The sequence below is a fragment of the Epinephelus fuscoguttatus genome, linkage group LG1 (genome assembly GCF_011397635.1).
Source record: "Epinephelus fuscoguttatus linkage group LG1, E.fuscoguttatus.final_Chr_v1".
Taxonomy (NCBI): domain Eukaryota; kingdom Metazoa; phylum Chordata; class Actinopteri; order Perciformes; family Serranidae; genus Epinephelus; species Epinephelus fuscoguttatus.
The window spans coordinates 22,029,401-22,047,687 of NC_064752.1; the positions used below are offsets into that span (position 1 = coordinate 22,029,401).

An 18,287-nucleotide genomic window follows, 5' to 3' on the forward strand; every position below is an offset into this window, starting at 1 on the left:
TACAATAACATCCACAGCAACAACTGAATCACATTCCTCAGCCTCAACCCAAACCACAAAAGGAGAAACAGGAACTACCAAGACTAGTCATCCCACAACAGCAATCAATCCCACCACAAGTACAGAGGTCTCACCCAGTTCCCCATCTATATTGTCTCCAGTAACTACTCATTTCACTCAAACAGCACCTGAACACAAAAGTCAAACAACACCAAATACTACCAGCACAACTCAACTCCCACTGACTACCCATGAAACATCTACAACAATAATGTCCTCATCAACAGAGCAACATTCCACATCTCCTACGACAATAACATCCACAGCAACAACTGAATCACATTCCTCAGCCTCAACCCAAACCACAAAAGGAGAAACAGGAACTACCAAGACTAGTCATCCCACAACAGCAATCAATCCCACCACAAGTACAGAGGTCTCACCCAGTTCCCCATCTATATTGTCTCCAGTAACTAGTCATTTCACTCAAACAGCACCTGAACACAAAAGTCAAACAACACCAAATACTACCAGCACAACTCAACTCCCACTGACTACCCATGAAACATCTACAACAATAATGTCCTCATCAACAGAGCAACATTCCACATCTCCTACGACAATAACATCCACAGCAACAACTGAATCACATTCCTCAGCCTCAACCCAAACCACAAAAGGAGAAACAGGAACTACCAAGACTAGTCATCCCACAACAGCAATCAATCCCACCACAAGTACAGAGGTCTCACCCAGTTCCCCATCTATATTGTCTCCAGTAACTAGTCATTTCACTCAAACAGCACCTGAACACAAAAGTCAAACAACACCAAATACTACCAGCACAACTCAACTCCCATTGACTACCCATGAAACATCTACAACAATAATGTCCTCATCAACAGAGCAACATTCCACATCTCCTACGACAATAACATCCACAGCAACAACTGAATCACATTCCTCAGCCTCAACCCAAACCACAAAAGGAGAAACAGGAACTACCAAGACTAGTCATCCCACAACAGCAATCAATCCCACCACAAGTACAGAGGTCTCACCCAGTTCCCCATCTATATTGTCTCCAGTAACTAGTCATTTCACTCAAACAGCACCTGAACACAAAAGTCAAACAACACCAAATACTACCAGCACAACTCAACTCCCACTGACTACCCATGAAACATCTACAACAATGATGTCCTCATCAACAGAGCAACATTCCACATCTCCTACGACAGTAACATCAACAGCAACAACTGAATCACATTCCTCAGCCTCAACCCAAACCACAAAAGGAGAAACAGGAACTACCAAGACTAATCATCCCACAACAGCAATCAATCCCACCACAAAAACAGAGGTCTCATCAAGTGCACCACCCACATTGCCTAAAAATACTACTCATTTCACTCAAACAGCACCTGAACACAAAAGTCAAACAACACCAAATACTACCAGCACAACTCAACTCCCACTGACTACCCATGAAACATCTACAACAATAATGTCCTCATCAACAGAGCAACAACCTACATCTCCTACGACAATAAAACCCACATCAAGTACTGTATTACCTTCCTCATCCTCAACTCTCACCACAAATGGCAACACAGAGACTACCAGAAGTAAACATTCCACAGCAACAACCAATTCCTCTCCAAATATAGAGGTCTCACCAAGTTCCCCATCTACAATAGCTCCAATAACTACCCAATTCACTCAAACATCACCTGAACACAAAAGTCCAACAACACCAAATACTACCAGCACAACTCAGCTCCCACTGACTACCCATGAAACATCTACAACAATCATGTCCTCATCAACCAAGCAACATTCCACAATTGCTACGACGATTACACCCCCAGCAACTACTAAATCTCTGACATCAGTGAAGATCTCTCGCACCACAAAATCAACAACAATCACTCCATCAACATCTACCAGTGTTCTGTTTTCAAGTACTACTGTGACTGTGATATCATCTACAACTCCTCAGTGTGAGGAATGTCAAAGAAATTGTTTCAGAGGTACTTGCAAATTCAACTCAACACTTGGAGAATGCCAGTGCAACTGTAAAGATTTTCTCCTTGGACATACGTGCTCTTTTGGAAAGAATGACACCCCTGCTCATGTCGGTGAGGTTTTTCATATACAGATACATTTCTTCAAAATATTCTGTCAACTGAAGAATGACTGAATGCAGAGATAATTCAAAAAGTTTTCGCAATACGTTGTTATCAGTCGTGCTTGATTTTGGCATTGATATTTTCTATTTCAGTGTTTAATATATGTTATTGTTATTGCAATGTTGATAATGTTTTTGCACTGTCATCATTTTTTGCAGATAAAACAACAATACCAACTCACAAAGCAAACATTACTTTGAAAATCAATGAGACGTTTACGGTGGACTTTAAAAATCTAACATCAAATCTATCATTAGACTTCATTGAGAAATTAGAGCGGGAGGTAATTTTTTTTTCTTATTGTTGCATAAATTAATGATTATTAGTATTTCGAATTTCAATTCTCACTTATGTCTTATAACTGGTTGCTCTGTTATTTCCTGGGAAGTAATTACAATTCCTGATAATATATACAGTTACTTGTTTTAATGTTAATATCTCAAAACTTTATTTATTGTTAAAACCTTGCTGTAGTATCATCTCTTGTGTTGTAGCTCGAAGCCCTATGCAGAGAAGCAGATCCACAAACATTCAAAAAAGTTAAAGTCATCAACTTATCGTAGGTGTTCATTAAACTTTACTGATGACATTATTTAAATAACTCTTATTACTCAAGTACAAGCTGTTTTCTTTTGGTAATATCTTTTTATTTTTCTACTGCAGACCAGGAAGTGTTGTTGCAGAGAGCCAGGCAGAGTACAATTATACAAACAATGAAACTCAAATCCAGTTTGTCAATACTCAGCTTGATGGGGTTTTGACTGATATCTTGAATAATACAAGTAACCTCAAGAAGATTTCTCAGGCCTTTAATAATTCAACGGTGCTGTTAAATGGACTCACCTTCCAGAAACCTGAGATTAAAAGTAAGTATCAGCTCTAAACATGTAGAATTGGCTTATTTCTTTGCACAGTCAGTGTTTGTTCATTCAATGGACACCGATGAGCAAAAACATTGAAACCACTGGCGGGTGGAGTAAACAACATCGATTATCTCATTACAGTGTAATGTTCTGCTGGGAAACTTTGGGTCCTGGCAGTCATATGGATGCTACTTGACATTAACCACCTACCCACACATGGTTACAGACCGAGTACACCCCCCTCATGACAAAGGCACTCCCTGACGGCAGTGGGCCCCCATGCAACAAAAACTGTTCAGGAATGCCCCAAAGAACAAGACAAAGAGCTCAAAACATTGACCTGGCCTCCAAATTCCCCAGATCAGCATGGTGGTGTACTTCATCTGCAGTGGCATTTGGGTGGATGGTCTGTGTCAGGTGGCATCCACATGAATGTCAGGACCCAAAGTTTCCCAGCAGAACATTGCATTGTAAAGATGATCAGTGTTATTCACTTCACCTGTCAGTGGTTTTAATGTTTTGGCTGATCTGTATGTGTTTGTCAATATTTCTATATTTGTTTTGTAATACTTGTACAAAACAATTAATACTTTTTTGTTGTTGTTGTCAACCAGATATCACAGATCTGAAGCCTTTTATAAATTGCTCTCAGTTCGCTAATTACACTGCTGAAATAATTAACGAGCAATGGCAGTGTGTTGGACCCTGCAAAACAAACCCCGATTATTGTCATCAACATGGACAATGTCTCAATGACATTGAGAAAGGGCCAACCTGTCGGTAAGCAAAATGTTTTTAGTTTAACTGCAAGGAGCTTAACTTTATCTTATATTTTTGCTGGTATTGTTCATTTAACTAACACAATTTCTTCTTGTGGTCCTTCAATCCAGGTGTTTCAACTCAAGTCTTGGGCAGTTTTTTGGCCCACAGTGTGAATTCTTCCATCCGACTCCCAGCACAACTCAGCTCCCAGTGACTAGCCAGGAAACATCTACAACTATGATCTCCCCAACAACAGAACAATTAACATCTGTTACGAAGACAACACCCACAGCAACAACTGAATTTACAGCCTCTGTACTCTCCACAAATGGAGAAACGGGAACTACCAACATTAATCACTCCACAACAACAATAAACCCCCCAACAAGTACAGAGGTCTCACCAAGTTCACACTCCACAGTCCTCCCACTAACTACTCATTTCACTCAAACATCACCTGAACACAAAACTGAAACAACACTGACAAATACGACTCAGCTCCAATTGACTACCCAGGAAACATCTACGACAATGATGTCCTCATCGACAATGCAACATTCCACATCTCCTACGACAATAACACCCACAGCAACAACTGAATCACATTTCTCAGCCTCAACCCAAACCACAAAAGGAGAAACAGGAACTACCAACACTAATCATCCCACAACAACAATCAATCCCACCACAGGTACAGAAGTCTCACTGAGTTCCCCATCTATATTGTCTCCTACTACATCTCACTCCACTCAAACAACAACTGAACACAAAATTGAAACAACACCAACAAATACCAGCACAACTCATCTCCCACTGACTAGCCAGGGAACACCTACAACAATCATGTCCTCGTCAACAGAACAACAATCAACATCTGCTACAAAGACAACACCCGCAGCAACAACTGAATCTCTGACATCAGCGAAAATCACCAGCACAACCAAATCAACAACAGTCAGTCGATCAACATCTACCATTATTACCTCTTCAAGTCCTACTGTCACTGTGCCATCGTCTACAACTCCTCAGTGTGAGGGCTGTAAAACTAACTGTATCGGGGGTATCTGCATATTCAACTCAACAGTTGGAGAATGTCAGTGCAACTGTTTTGATTTTCTCCTTGGAGATACGTGCTCTTTTGGAAAGAATGACACCCCTGCTCATGTTGGTGAGGTTTTTCATATCCAGATACAGTTCTTCAAAATATTCTGTCAACTGAAGAGAATAAATGAATTCAGAGATCACCTACAAGATATCAGTCATGTGTTTAAATTAAATATGTTTGATTTTGGCACTGATATAGTCCTAACCTCAGTGTTCAATGTAAAATATTTATGAAATGTCTATAATGTTTTTGTAATGTCATCATTTCTTGCAGATACAGGAGCAATACCAACACACAAAGCAAATATTACTTTGAAAATCAACGTCACTTTTCAGGTGGCCTTTAACAATCTAAACTCACCTCAGTCATTAGCCTTCATCAACAAATTAGAAAAGGAGGTAAATATGTTTTTTTATGTTACATAACTTAATGATAAGTAATATCTAGTATTTATAAGTGTTTAATCATGTCTTACACCGTATTACTTTTTACTGGGCAACAATTACAATAACTCATACTTTAAACATATGCTGTTTTTGATGTTAATATCCCCAAAATGATATATTGTTATGACTTTGCTATTATTACATCTCTTACGTGTTGTAGCTTGAAGCCCTATGCAAAGAAGCAGATCCACAAACCTTCAAAAAAGTTAAAGTCATCAACTTATCGTAGGTGTTCATTAAACTTTACTGATGACATCATTTAAATTTCTTTTTTTAATCAAGTACAAGCTGTTTTCTTTTGGTAATATCTTTTTATTTTTCTACTGCAGACCAGGAAGTGTTGTTGCAGAGAGCCAGGCAGAGTACATTTATCCAAACAATGAAACACAAATCCAGTTTGTCAATACTCAGCTTGATGGGGTTTTGACTGATATCTTGAATAATACAAGTAACCTCAAGAAGATTTCTCAGGCCTTTAATAATTCAACGGTGCTGTTAAATGGACTCACCTTCCAGAAACCTGAAATTAAAGGTAAGTGTCAGCTCTAAATTTGAGGATTTGAGTTGTTACTATTTTGGACAGTCTATGTTTTGTCATTCAATGAATATATGTCAACATTTCTATATTTGTATTGTGGTACTCATTAAAAAAAAATAAATATGAATGTATTTCTTTATTTTTTCTATAAACTAGATATCCAAGATCTGGAGCCTTTTATAAACTGCTCTCAGTTCTCTAATTACACTGCTGAAATAATTAACGAGCAATGGCAGTGTGTTGGACCCTGCAAAACAAACCCCGATTACTGTCATCAACATGGACAATGTCTCAATGACATCGAGAAAGGGCCAACCTGTCGGTAAGCAAAAAGATCTGTTTTTAGTTTAATTGCAAGGAGCTTAACTTTATCTTATATTTTTGCTGGTATTGTTCATTTAACTAACACAATTTCTTCTTGTGGTCCTTCAATCCAGGTGTTTCAACTCAAGTCTTGGGCAGTTTTTTGGCCCACAGTGTGAATTCTTCCATCCGGCTCCCAGCACAACTCAGCTCCCAGTGACTAGCCAGGAAACATCTCCAACTATGATCTCCCCAACAACAGAACAATTAACATCTGTTACGAAGACAACACCCACAGCAACAACTGAATTTACAGCCTCTGTACTCTCCACAAATGGAGAAACGGGAACTACCAACACTAATCACTCCACAACAACAATAAACCCCCCAACAAGTACAGAGGTCTCACCAAGTTCACACTCCACAGTCCTCCCACTAACTACTCATTTCACTCAAACATCACCTGAACACAAAACTGAAACAACACTGACAAATACAACTCAGCTCCAATTGACTACCCAGGAAACATCTACAATAATGATGTCCTCATCAGCAGAGCAACATTCCACATCTCCTACGACAATAACATCCACAGCAACAACTGAATCACATTTCTCAGCCTCAACCCAAACCACAAATGAAGAAACAGGAACTACCAGCGCTAATCATCTCACAACAACAACAACAACAATTAATCCCACCACAGGTACAGAGGTCTCACCGAGTTCCCCATCTATATTGCCTCCTAATATGTCTCACTCCACTCAAAAAACAACTGAACACAAAATTGAAACAACACCAACAAATACCAGCATAACTCATCTCTCAATGACTAGCCAGGAAACATCTACGACAATGATGTCCTCATCGACAACACAACAACCTGCATCTCCTATGACAATAAAACCCACAACAAGTACTGAATTACCTTCCTCAACTCATCTCCCACTGACTAGCCAGGGAACATCTACAACAATCATGTCCTCGTCTACAGAACAACAATCAACATCTGCTACAAAGACAACACCCACAGCAACAACTAAATCTCTGACATCAGCGAAAATCACCAGCACAACCAAATCAACAACAGTCAGTCGATCAACATCTACCATTATTACCTCTTCAAGTCCTACTGTCACTGTGCCATCGTCTACAACTCCTCAGTGTGAGGACTGTAAAACTAACTGTATCGGGGGTATCTGCAAATTCAACTCAACACTTGGAAAATGTCAGTGCAACTGTTTTGATTTTCTCCTTGGAGATACGTGCTCTTTTGGAAAGAATGACACCCCTGCTCATGTTGGTGAGGTTTTTCATATCCAGATACAGTTCTTCAAAATATTCTGTCAACTGAAGAGAATAAATGAATTCAGAGATCACTTATAAGATATCAGTCATGTGTTTAAATTAAATATGTTTGATTTTGGCACTGATATAGTCCTAACCTCAGTGTTCAATGTAAAATATTTATGAAATGTCTATAATGTTTTTGTAATGTCATCATTTCTTGCAGATACAGGAGCAATACCAACACACAAAGCAAACATTACTATGAAAATCAGCGTCACTTTTCAGGTGGCCTTTAACAATCTAAACTCACCTCAGTCATTAGCCTTCATCAACAAATTAGAAAAGGAGGTAAATATGTTTTTTTTCATGTTGCATAACTTAAATGATTAGTAATATATAGTATTTACAAGTGTTTAATCATGTCTTATACCTTGTTATTTTTTACTGGGCAATAATTACAATAACTCATACTTTGAACAGATACGGTTTTTGATGTTAAAGGGACGTTGTGTAACATTTTCAGTTGTTTATTGGCAAAAATTGATGTCTGCATTCATAAATATGTCATCATTGGTGTATTATTTCCTCCACCAATAATCTGACTTATTCTCATAAAAGGAGAATTTTGGATTTGTTTGGACATTGTGCGGGTAAGTCGTCTGGGGGGGGGTTCCATAACGTTTCACCATCTTGAGAATACATCCGCCAGCAAGGGACATACAAGCCCCGCCTTCGGCGTTTTCGTTGAGAGCCAGGCCAGCGCTGCATGACTGAGAAGCCGAAGGAGAGGAGCAAGAGGCGCTAACAGCACTAACAGCTGTTTGCAGCCAGCGCTGCTGTTAGCTGTGATTGCATTATCTTTCTCCTTCAGCAGCTCTCTCCACCTGGTAAAGGCTACCCCAATGCTGGCTGCTAACAGCTGTTAGCGGCGCAGTGACACCAGGAGAGGGATGAGGTGTGTGAGGTTGAGCCACTTGTCAGTTGTCAAAAGACAAGATGTGATTGGTTTGTTTCGATTTACACCCACACCAACAGTCCTACGTTGTAAACACAGCCAGCATGGTGAGGAGGGGGTTTGTCAACTCACGTCACGTGTGTCTGTGTAGGAGCCTGAGTGAATACTCCATGAAGTAGTATCGGATGACATGGTTTCATCAATGTTATCATAGCTTTTTGGCACACAGTGGCTACTGTTGGTGCAATATGCGTCTGAAACAGTGAGGCACTAGAGTGCGCTCTCCGTTTGAATGCAATATATGATTTCAACGTTAGATGGGAGAAATTCCTACACACTGTGCCTTTAATATCCAAAAAATGATGTACTGTTATAACCTTGCCGTAATACCATCTCTTACGTGTTGTAGCTTGAAGCCCTGTGCAGAGAAGCAGATCCACAAACCTTTGAAAAAGTAAAAGTCATCAAGTTGTCGTAGGTGTTCATTATAATTGCCTCATATAATGATTTAAATTACTCTTTTTAATCAAGTACAAGCTGTTTTCTTTTGGTAATATCTTTTTATTTTTCTACTGCAGACCAGGAAGTGTTGTTGCAGAGAGCCAGGCGGAGTACATTTATCCAAACAATGAAACACAAATCCAGTTTGTGAACAATAAGCTTGATGGGGTGTTGACTGATATCTTGAATAATACAAGTAACCTCAAGAAGATTTCTCAGGCCTTTAATAATTCAAAGGTGCTGTTAAATGGACTCACCTTCCAGAAACCTGAGATTAAAAGTAAGTATCAGCTGTAAACATGTAGAATTGGCTTATTTCTTTGCACAGTCAGTGTTTGTTCATTCAATGGACACCGATGAGCAAAAACATTGAAACCACTGGCGGGTGGAGTAAACAACATCGATTATCTCATTACAGTGTAATGTTCTGCTGGGAAACTTTGGGTCCTGGCAGTCATATGGATGCTACTTGACATTAACTATCTACCCACACATGGTTACAGACCAAGTACACCCCCCTCATGACAAAGGCACTCCCTGATGGCAGTGGGCCCCCATGCAACAAAAACTGTTCAGGAATGCCCCAAAGAACAAGACAAAGAGCTCAAACTATTGACTTGGCCTCCAAAGTCCCCAGATCGGGGTGGGTCTGCAGCGGCGTTTGAGTGGGTGGTGTGTGTCAGGTGGCATCCACATGAATGTCAGGACCCAAAGTTTCCCAACAGAACACTGCATTGTAAAGATGATCAATGTTATTCACTTCACCTGTCAGTGGTTTTAATGTTTCAGCTGATCTGTATATGTATGTCAACAATTCTGAATTTGTTATCTTATACTTGTACAAAATGATTTATACTTCTTTTTTGCTGTCAACCAGATATCACAGATCTGAAGCCTTTTATAAACTGCTCGGAGTTTGCTAATTACACTGCTGAAATTGTTAATGGACAGTGGCAGTGTGTTGGACCCTGCAAAACAAACCCCAATTACTGTCATCAACACGGAGAATGTCACAATGACATTGAGAAAGGGCCAGTCTGTCAGTGAGTATCTGTTTTATCCTTATTGCAAGGCGCTTGAAGAGTTAATTTTATTAAAAGGGGACCTACGCCCATTTTTTAAAATTCATATGTTATTCCTGTGCTCTACATCAGTTCAAAAAAGTAAGTAAACATGATCACCTGTCTCCCAAATCCAAAAAAATAAAGAGCTAAAACTCAAATTTGTGATGATCAAGAATAAAGTCTGGAGCTGCTCCATAAACAATGAATTTGGATAGATGTTATAGATGACACTGCGAGCACCCAGGGAAATATTTTGAGTATATGGGGTCATTATTTTCTGTTTTACAACTGAGAACACTACAGTAGAATAAAGCTCGTTTTGGTATGAAAAAATGCATTATCTATGGAGCAGCTCCAGACTTAATACTTGATGACATCACAAGTTTCAGACTTACTTCTTCGGTTTCTGGCTTTGAGAGAGAGTAGCTCATGTTCATGAATATTGATTGAACTTCCCTCAGCCATGGAAATAACATACTGTAATTCTTAATTCAGGTGATATTTCCCTTTAATGTAATTCCCTCTTGTGGCCCTTCAATCCAGGTGCTTCAGTTCTAGCCTTGAGCAGTTTCATGGCTCACAGTGTGAACTCTTCCGTCGAGGTCCAGGTTTTTGGGGTGCACTGTTTGGATCATTGGCAGGAGCCCTACTGCTCTTCATTATCATCGTCATTGCCGTCATTGTTAAAAAGAGATGTACTGGCTCTTGGTGGGTTTTGATGCCTGAAATGCATCTTCCTATACACTAATATGCACATTTTCAACAAATGCTCTTTCTTGTTGCCTGTAATAATTAAGTTACAAACACTGCCATGTGACACTGATGACGCTGTCTCTTTACTGTAGGAAAAGAAGTAACCCCTATGACAGAAGACTGTCTGCTTTTGAGGAAGATTTCTTTGACTTCTCTGATACAGGTGTGTACTTGTCTGTAACTGATCTCTTCTTAAAAAAGAAAAAATGTAAACAATTTTTCAGCAAGGGCTGTAACACCTGCAGTTTTAACATTATCACATTCTTTTTTTTTCCAGGAGATCACAACTTGGGGTTTGCAGGCACTTACACATCTGAAGGTTTCAGGCCACATCTAAAAAATGTTGACACCCGAATGCAGGTATGACATATGGAAGTCTTCTGGACTACAAGGACAGGTAAATGTAAGACTGTAATTAAAATGTTGATAGAAATATGTGATCATTCTGGTATCTTTCCAGGCCACAACAAAACGTCCAGAGGTTGGGAACATCGACCCAAGATGAAGGCTACAGGCCGCAAGATTTTGTTTTAATTATAATGGTTTTCCATGGTAGCAATAAAGAAAATTACAGATCAGTGAGCTACCAACTTTTTATTGTACATGATTTAATATACGAGTAATTTGTTGTTATGATATTTGACTTTATTTATATTCATTTTAATTAACTGTAACCTCTTGTGCTCTTAAATACAAATTAAGATGCCAATTCAGACTCCAGTTATTTCACACCACACAATAGCCGTTTGTTTTACAGTAAATTTTCTGTTTTTTAAATGGTGTCCTCATTTGACTGCATCATGCTACACTATTTAGTTTTTATTTATTGTCAGTGAGCAATACTACCCTGCAGTTTTGAGAGACAGATGATTAAAAAAACATTAAATAAAAAAAACAAAAACCAATTAATCCTGCCCCTTCCCGAAACCACATTGAGTACCTCGTTGACCTGGTGGCTTTTTCAGCAAGCATTTTACATCTACATTTACTGAGAATACACAAAATTATTCAAAAAATGTGGAAAATGAACTGAATTTAAGTAGATGTAATAGAAACCAGGAGTAAACCTACAGCTAGAGCTTTGATGAGTGTCGTTTTCATCAGTGTTGTCATGACGTTTGGAGCAACTTGATTTTCAGATATCATATTTCACGTTCTTTATCATCACATGTACAACAATTAAGGAGAAGCAGTAGCTATAAATGAACAGTTACCCCCAACAATTAGGCAATATATGTTTAAGGATTAAAGGGATATTAAGCGGCATCTAGTGCTGAGTACTGCAGACTGCAATCAGCTAAAACTTCTCCCGGTTGGAATACCTTCAGTGTTCTTTGTTCAGGCTATTCTCGTGCAACGTTTGTACTTTTTCCTGCAAAAAGTAATGCATCAAAATTCATATCTCATGAAATCATGAGCTAGTTATTCGTACATAACCCACATGTTTTGGAGAGCTGTGATCACATGACCAATGCGCTGACAGGAGTAAAGAGAGAGGCGGTCCAGAGCTGTCCGGTAAGTAGGCAGGTTGGGGCTGTGGATAGGTCACAAAACACAGGACCTTTCCCGGAGACCGGTGTTAGGAACTGTGTTAACTTTGTATTACTATTACTATTATATAATATTACTATTGAGAGGACTTTGATTTTTAAGGTATATCATCACCATGTTTCTGTTCCCCTAAACCTATATGCAGTGACTTTTCTTGTCTTAACCTAACCTCCGTAACTTTACGTTGATTAAATAATTTAACATTAAGGATGTAGCCTAATGCCATTCGTGGGGCAATAATTCATAGGATATCATACCAACCGTTGTATGAGAATACACTGAAGTTTCACATTACAAGTCAGTGTTTCTCCAATGCTGTTCAGGACATACCACTCGTCCAGCACCTGCTAATACTCGCCTTTTCCTCTGATAAATTAATGTGTGCTCACCTTTTTTCGGATCCAAACATTCACGAGGTTTTGAATGGGAGTCGAATGATCCACAGAGGTCTCCTCCCCTCCAATGCAAATGGACCTGGTGATTCAAACCGGTAAAAACACTGAATTGAATAGTTTCATGTTAAAAAAAAAAAAAATCATCGTTTTTTATGTTGCTTGTTGCAGAGGAGCTGCTAACTATGATGGCTGAAACAAAAACGCTAGTGGCCTTACCTGTAGCCAGTGTTTGGTTTGTCCATTCTGAGTTGCCACGGTGGTGAGCATGCCGACTCTCTGGACGAGAACCTCACGGAGTAGTAAGGCCCGAGCAGTCACTGGTGTGCGCGCACAGGGCTTGCGGACGTCCGCTTTGAGTACGCGCGGACCTCTGTGGAGTCCGTTCCGCCCGAGTATGTTCAGGCCTTTAAAGATGAATGGATCTCTGTGTGCCTGGCTGGGGGGGGGGATTATTCGAAAAATTGTCTAATACTTGCCACGATTTTCGAATAGTGTTTTTGCTTGTGTTGCCCATCCCTAGTTTTTATGCAACAGTTCTAAAAGCACCATTTATTAGTTATAGTCCAGGTGATATTTGAAAATGATGCTCACTTTTTTGAACTTGAACTCTTAAGCTGTGGCTGCAAGAAAGGTTGCAACATACATTATATTATTAAGTCTAACCTAAACAATGTGTCTCAAACCACATACTTCCGTTAGTATACTTCTATGTAGTATACTATGTGCACTATGTACTCATTGGTGTAGTGCGCGAATTTCGACAGGGTAGTGACTATGGCAAATTAGCTAGTTAGCAAACTAGCATTAGCATTTGCATTATCGTTTGCGGTACCAAATCATTACAGACTGCTAAATTAACCCAACAAAATAGCGCTGGCTTATACCCGACAACAGTATAGTGATGCTTATTGCAAAAAACACATGTATTTGTACAATGCAGCGACGTTCACGGACGCACAGTCCTCGGCCGCCATTTCCAGTTGTGGTCCCTCCCCTTCTGCTACGTAGCCAAGATGGCAACCATTGAGGGCAAGAAGTGTCCATAGTTCCACACTCAACTTTTTGACCGTTTTGAGTGCACCATCCGGGTACTCATAGTGCACTGCATTTTTCTATACTTCTCAGTGTGAACACACTTATGCACTCAAAATAGTAAGTGCAAGTACAGAAGTACGCGATTTGAGACACAGCACAAGATTCTTAGATGCAGTGATATCCCTCTGGCATCACTGAAGTCACCTTTAACTATTCACATAATCAGTTAATGATGTTGTATAGAGTATCATTGTAACCTTTGACTATTAAAACATGAGGGTGGACATCACCAATTCTGTGTTGGCATGTTTGGTTCAGGAGATATGATGAAAAATACATTATTCGGTTATGGTGGGAAGTAAAATGGCCGCCATGGCCAAAACACAACATTTTTGCAATGGCACCAATAGATGTGATACATGCATAGTTAAAAGTTCCGGTGCTGTTATACTGTAGGCTAGCCTATATCAGCACTCATGTAGAGGAGAGCGGGCACAACATAGCGCAGTTTAGTTTGGGTTAAATGTTACTAAAACTGTTTGAGATGAATTATTTTTTGTTTTATTCTAACAACATGAACATCTCTGCTACAAATTACCAGTTGTATATTGTGTTACTTAATTGTAACACTTGCTGGAAAAAGTCTGTTCAACAATTAATTCAATACAAGTCTATCTATATAGTGTAGTTTGATACTGTTTATGGATCTACATAGGAAAGGTATTTTGTGTCAGTCAGTACAATATCCTGTCACTAGATGGCATACACACACTCATTTTCATGATGGTGTGCCTTGGCAATACGTGAGTAGAGAGGCACTGACAGAGGAAGTTTAATGCATTTTTTAATGATCTATAAAGTGAATGAGAGGGATATAAAAAATATGACATTGTATAATCAACCTCAGCAGTGACTATGTCTGTCCTGTTGTACAGTTGAGACCATGTGCTGTCAGCATAAATACTGTCACAGACCACTGCTGCCACTCTAGTTATGATACTGGCATTGGTGAGATCTTTGTCAGTGAACCTTGAAATAACAGTGCACATGCCTGCTGCAGGTCTTCAAAAGCACTATACAGTTTACTCATTGTCTTTCCATCTGAACCATTGATGGTGGTTTGTGTCCACCTAGTGGCTGACTCAAGGGACACACTTGTGGCCAATTTCTTTACCTTCACCTGATACACTATATTTTCTTTACAAGTGCTCTGACCTGTGTAAAATTTAACCAGCAGCACTTCAGTCGCAGTTAAATATTTACAACTTTGTCCACCCCTCACAGCAAATGACAAGGAAAGTTACACAAAAACGTCAGTGCACACAGAGGAATTAATGAGCAGATTCTCTTATCAACTAGTAACATGTTTGGGGGAAAGTGGATGAGAATCAGAATACCCCAAAAAAGCACATAGAGCTTACTACTGAAAAATATGCCATAATCAAAAGCACATTTGTGTATAACTGATATGACAGAGCGCTGGACTATACCAAGAAAATAAACTTTTATGCTTTGAATAATGAATTAATGAATACCTATGAATATTTCATAGGTATGGACAGTCTGTTTTTACTTTACTTTATGCATTATCTGCTTTTTGAATTAATAGTTTACTATTTTTGTCTGTTTAAAGGAATATTTCACCCACAAAGTGACCATTTGTAAATTAGTTACTCATGTTGTGTTAACTTGAATTTGTGAGGAAACTGTCCACAGAAAATGGAAAACATATTGATTTATTGATTGATTGGGAACCACTTTTAACAACAGAATAACTGTCAAAATATCAGTTTACAAACTCTCACACAGCTCGTGTGGTATAATCAAAGCCTCATTTATCCAGTTGTATGATCAGTGCTTTAGATACACGTGCATATTTGCGTAAACCCTTCTATTTAAAACTGAACTAAAAGTGGAACTTACCTGTGCTGACTCCAATATTGAGGTTTTCTTTCTTTTTCTTTCTTTTTTTCATGCATGTGTGTGGAACAAATTGATTTACAAATGGTCATCTTGTGGGTCAAGTATTCCTTTAAAGGTCCAGTGTGTATGACTTAGGGGCATATATCAACAGAATAGGAATGTAATATTCATAACTATGTTTTCATTAGCTGATAATCACCTGAAACTAATCTTTATAATCCTCAGAATTCGGACTGCCTGCTTTTTTACTACCAGAAATTACTTGTACTTTTACTTTTAATACTCAATCACATTTCACATAATAAAAATACTTTTGATATTTAAGCACAGTAAATATCAGAAGACTTTTCCTCAAGTACTGCTGTAATAGATGACCTTAACTTCTACCAAAGTCATTTTCTGGTATTTTAACTCAAGTATGGCTTTCAGGTACTTCATCCACCACCGTCAGCCACTGTACTCCTTCTAAAGGTTTGGCACACAGGAGAAGATTCCAATGGTTGCAATCTGCAACCTCACCACTAGATGCCACTGAATCCTACATACTAGACCTTTAAGTGATCTCACTTTGACAAATCCCAATCTACCTTGTTGATATGGCAAGTATTGAATCTTAAATCTTGAATAGAATCTTTGGATTCACATTTTAGAGTATTTAACGGTATCTTTTATGACAAGGTAAAAATAATACTCCAGCTAAGATTCTCTTTATTTGTTAAGTATCATCCCTTGACACTGCCACAATAGTCAAATAGCGTGAAATAATTTTACTACTAACTTCCCCTTTCACTCACAATGAAGCACAATACATTGTCCAAATGTAGGCAACATTTCATGAGAAAAGAGCTCCTAAAGGGGGCATCGGTGGCGTGGTGGATAGTGCTGGCACCCCATGTGTGGAGGCGATGCCTCGCTGCAGCGGTTGCGGGCCGGACTCCGGTTTGCAACCCTTTGCTGCATGTCAACCCCACTCTCTCTCTCAGCCCATTTCATTCTGTCCTGTTCATTAAAGGCAAAAAGCCCAAAAAATAATCTTTGAAGAAAAAAAAAGAAAGAAAGAAAAGGACTCCTAAAAATAGCATATACAGATGTTTTATAGATAGATAAGAAATGGGTGAATATTGCCTAAAACTTGAAAAAAATGCTGCTGAATATTTCAGAATAAATAACTTCATGTGCAGAAGAAGCTGTTTTGATTGTTATAGGCTTTAAACTATTACATGATTGTAAATTTGCCTCCATAAAGCCATGTCTCACAGTACATTTCTACTGAAGACAAATGTTGTGTTTAACCAATTAATATCTTACTTTTTTGTTGTGTGTATAAAAAATAAGTGTCTGCTTGATACTCAGTTTTAATTTCTGGACGTTAGCATTACATCCACTTGTGTAACAAACACATCTGCATAAAGATGTTTTATCACTACTCTTCATATTTCTGTTCTCTGCAGAATTTGATGTAATTCCCTTGATTATTTTCTTTGCTTGTCAAACTTTTGATTGTATATCTACACCATGTAGATCTGCAGCTCTGAAGGTAAGAGCCAATCACAGATCACAAACATGCTCTCTTTCACTCAGGCAACTGCAGACTAATCAGCAGAGGCTGTATAGCAATTAATGGGGCAGTAATCATAATAACTGTAATAACTCTTATCATTTAAACAAGTTTGTTCCACTCGTTAATCCGTCAGCAGTGCCAGCCAAGGACTTCTATCTAATTAGCTGAGGCCAGAAATATATTTGATGAAACTGGAAGTCAAGTCCCACATCTTCAACGCCTGAACTGAGCCCAAGTAATATCCAGTGGCATATTTAAGTCAAAGACTCATGTTGTATCGACAGAATAAAGTTAAGTCAGGAAACTAAAAGGTTGAAGAAGACAGAAACAGTTTTGGACACAAAATTTCACAAATAATTGTGATGATTCATTGTGCCTTTTTGGCCATGTTGGATTTTTTTAACTTAACAAGTCAAATCAAAAGTCATGAACACGTTGAAAATTGAGTCTAAGTGGGTGACATGTTGAGTTCTGACTTAGAACACAAGAGTGAGTTGAGGGAGGATAACTATACGCATATCACGTAGGTGCAAGGCAACAAAATACAGTGCAATACAGCGTAAATGAAGGAAAACAGTAATACCCCTGGGTGGATTATGAGACAATAGCCGTGTCATAATGCAGAGACTGCAGCCTCAGAAGGCTGCATTTAAAGACCTATTGCATCACATCAGCGCAACAAAGGCTGTTCCATTTCAAAGGCTCCTTCAAATGTCTTCTTTCCCAGAGTTTGGAGGATGCAACAGATGAATCCTCCACCAAGATATATTCCACACCGGTGACGACTGAATTGTTAACAGGAATATGGCACACTACTGGCAGCAGTGGTGGCAGAGGATTAAACATTTAAATTTAAGTCCTGGGTTTCACTCAGATAGCTAACAATGCAGATGTTATAAGATCCAAGGGGCCTTCAAGCCACAAATTTTTGTTCAAATAACAGACTAACTCATGTGACGATAGTGATGCTAACTGACATTGCTAGCTAGCTAACGTTAGCTACTTGAAGACACCGCAACCAGCCGTAGTTACAACCATTGACTGTAAAGC

The 18,287-nt window shown here is 38.9% G+C and overlaps 1 protein-coding gene across 9 annotated transcripts; it reads left to right on the forward strand.

Annotated features, from left to right (window-relative positions):
• The first annotated feature begins 7 nt into the window (after nt 1–7).
• LOC125889891 (mucin-3A) lies at nt 8–13,823 on the forward strand. 9 transcript variants are annotated; one of them, XM_049578147.1, is made up of 19 exons: nt 8–2,141; nt 2,351–2,475; nt 2,687–2,751; nt 2,856–3,058; nt 3,670–3,835; nt 3,946–4,985; nt 5,196–5,320; nt 5,529–5,593; nt 5,698–5,900; nt 6,063–6,228; nt 6,344–7,512; nt 7,723–7,847; nt 8,864–8,928; nt 9,033–9,235; nt 9,833–9,998; nt 10,563–10,727; nt 10,865–10,935; nt 11,050–11,132; nt 11,233–11,522. In XM_049578147.1, the coding sequence occupies exons 1-19, from the start codon at nt 272–274 to the stop codon at nt 11,275–11,277; spliced, it is 6,120 nt and encodes a 2,039-aa protein (XP_049434104.1). In that variant the 5' UTR covers nt 8–271; the 3' UTR covers nt 11,278–11,522. The 9 variants fall into 9 exon arrangements, with proteins under 9 accessions (XP_049434104.1, XP_049434140.1, XP_049434150.1 ...); XM_049578183.1 differs by lacking the exons at nt 6,063–6,228; nt 6,344–7,512; nt 7,723–7,847; nt 8,864–8,928 and having other exon boundaries at nt 5,698–5,857; nt 9,193–9,235; nt 11,233–11,526; XM_049578193.1 differs by lacking the exons at nt 5,698–5,900; nt 6,063–6,228; nt 6,344–7,512; nt 7,723–7,847; nt 8,864–8,928 and having other exon boundaries at nt 11,233–11,526.
• The last annotated feature ends 4,464 nt before the right edge of the window (nt 13,824–18,287 follow it).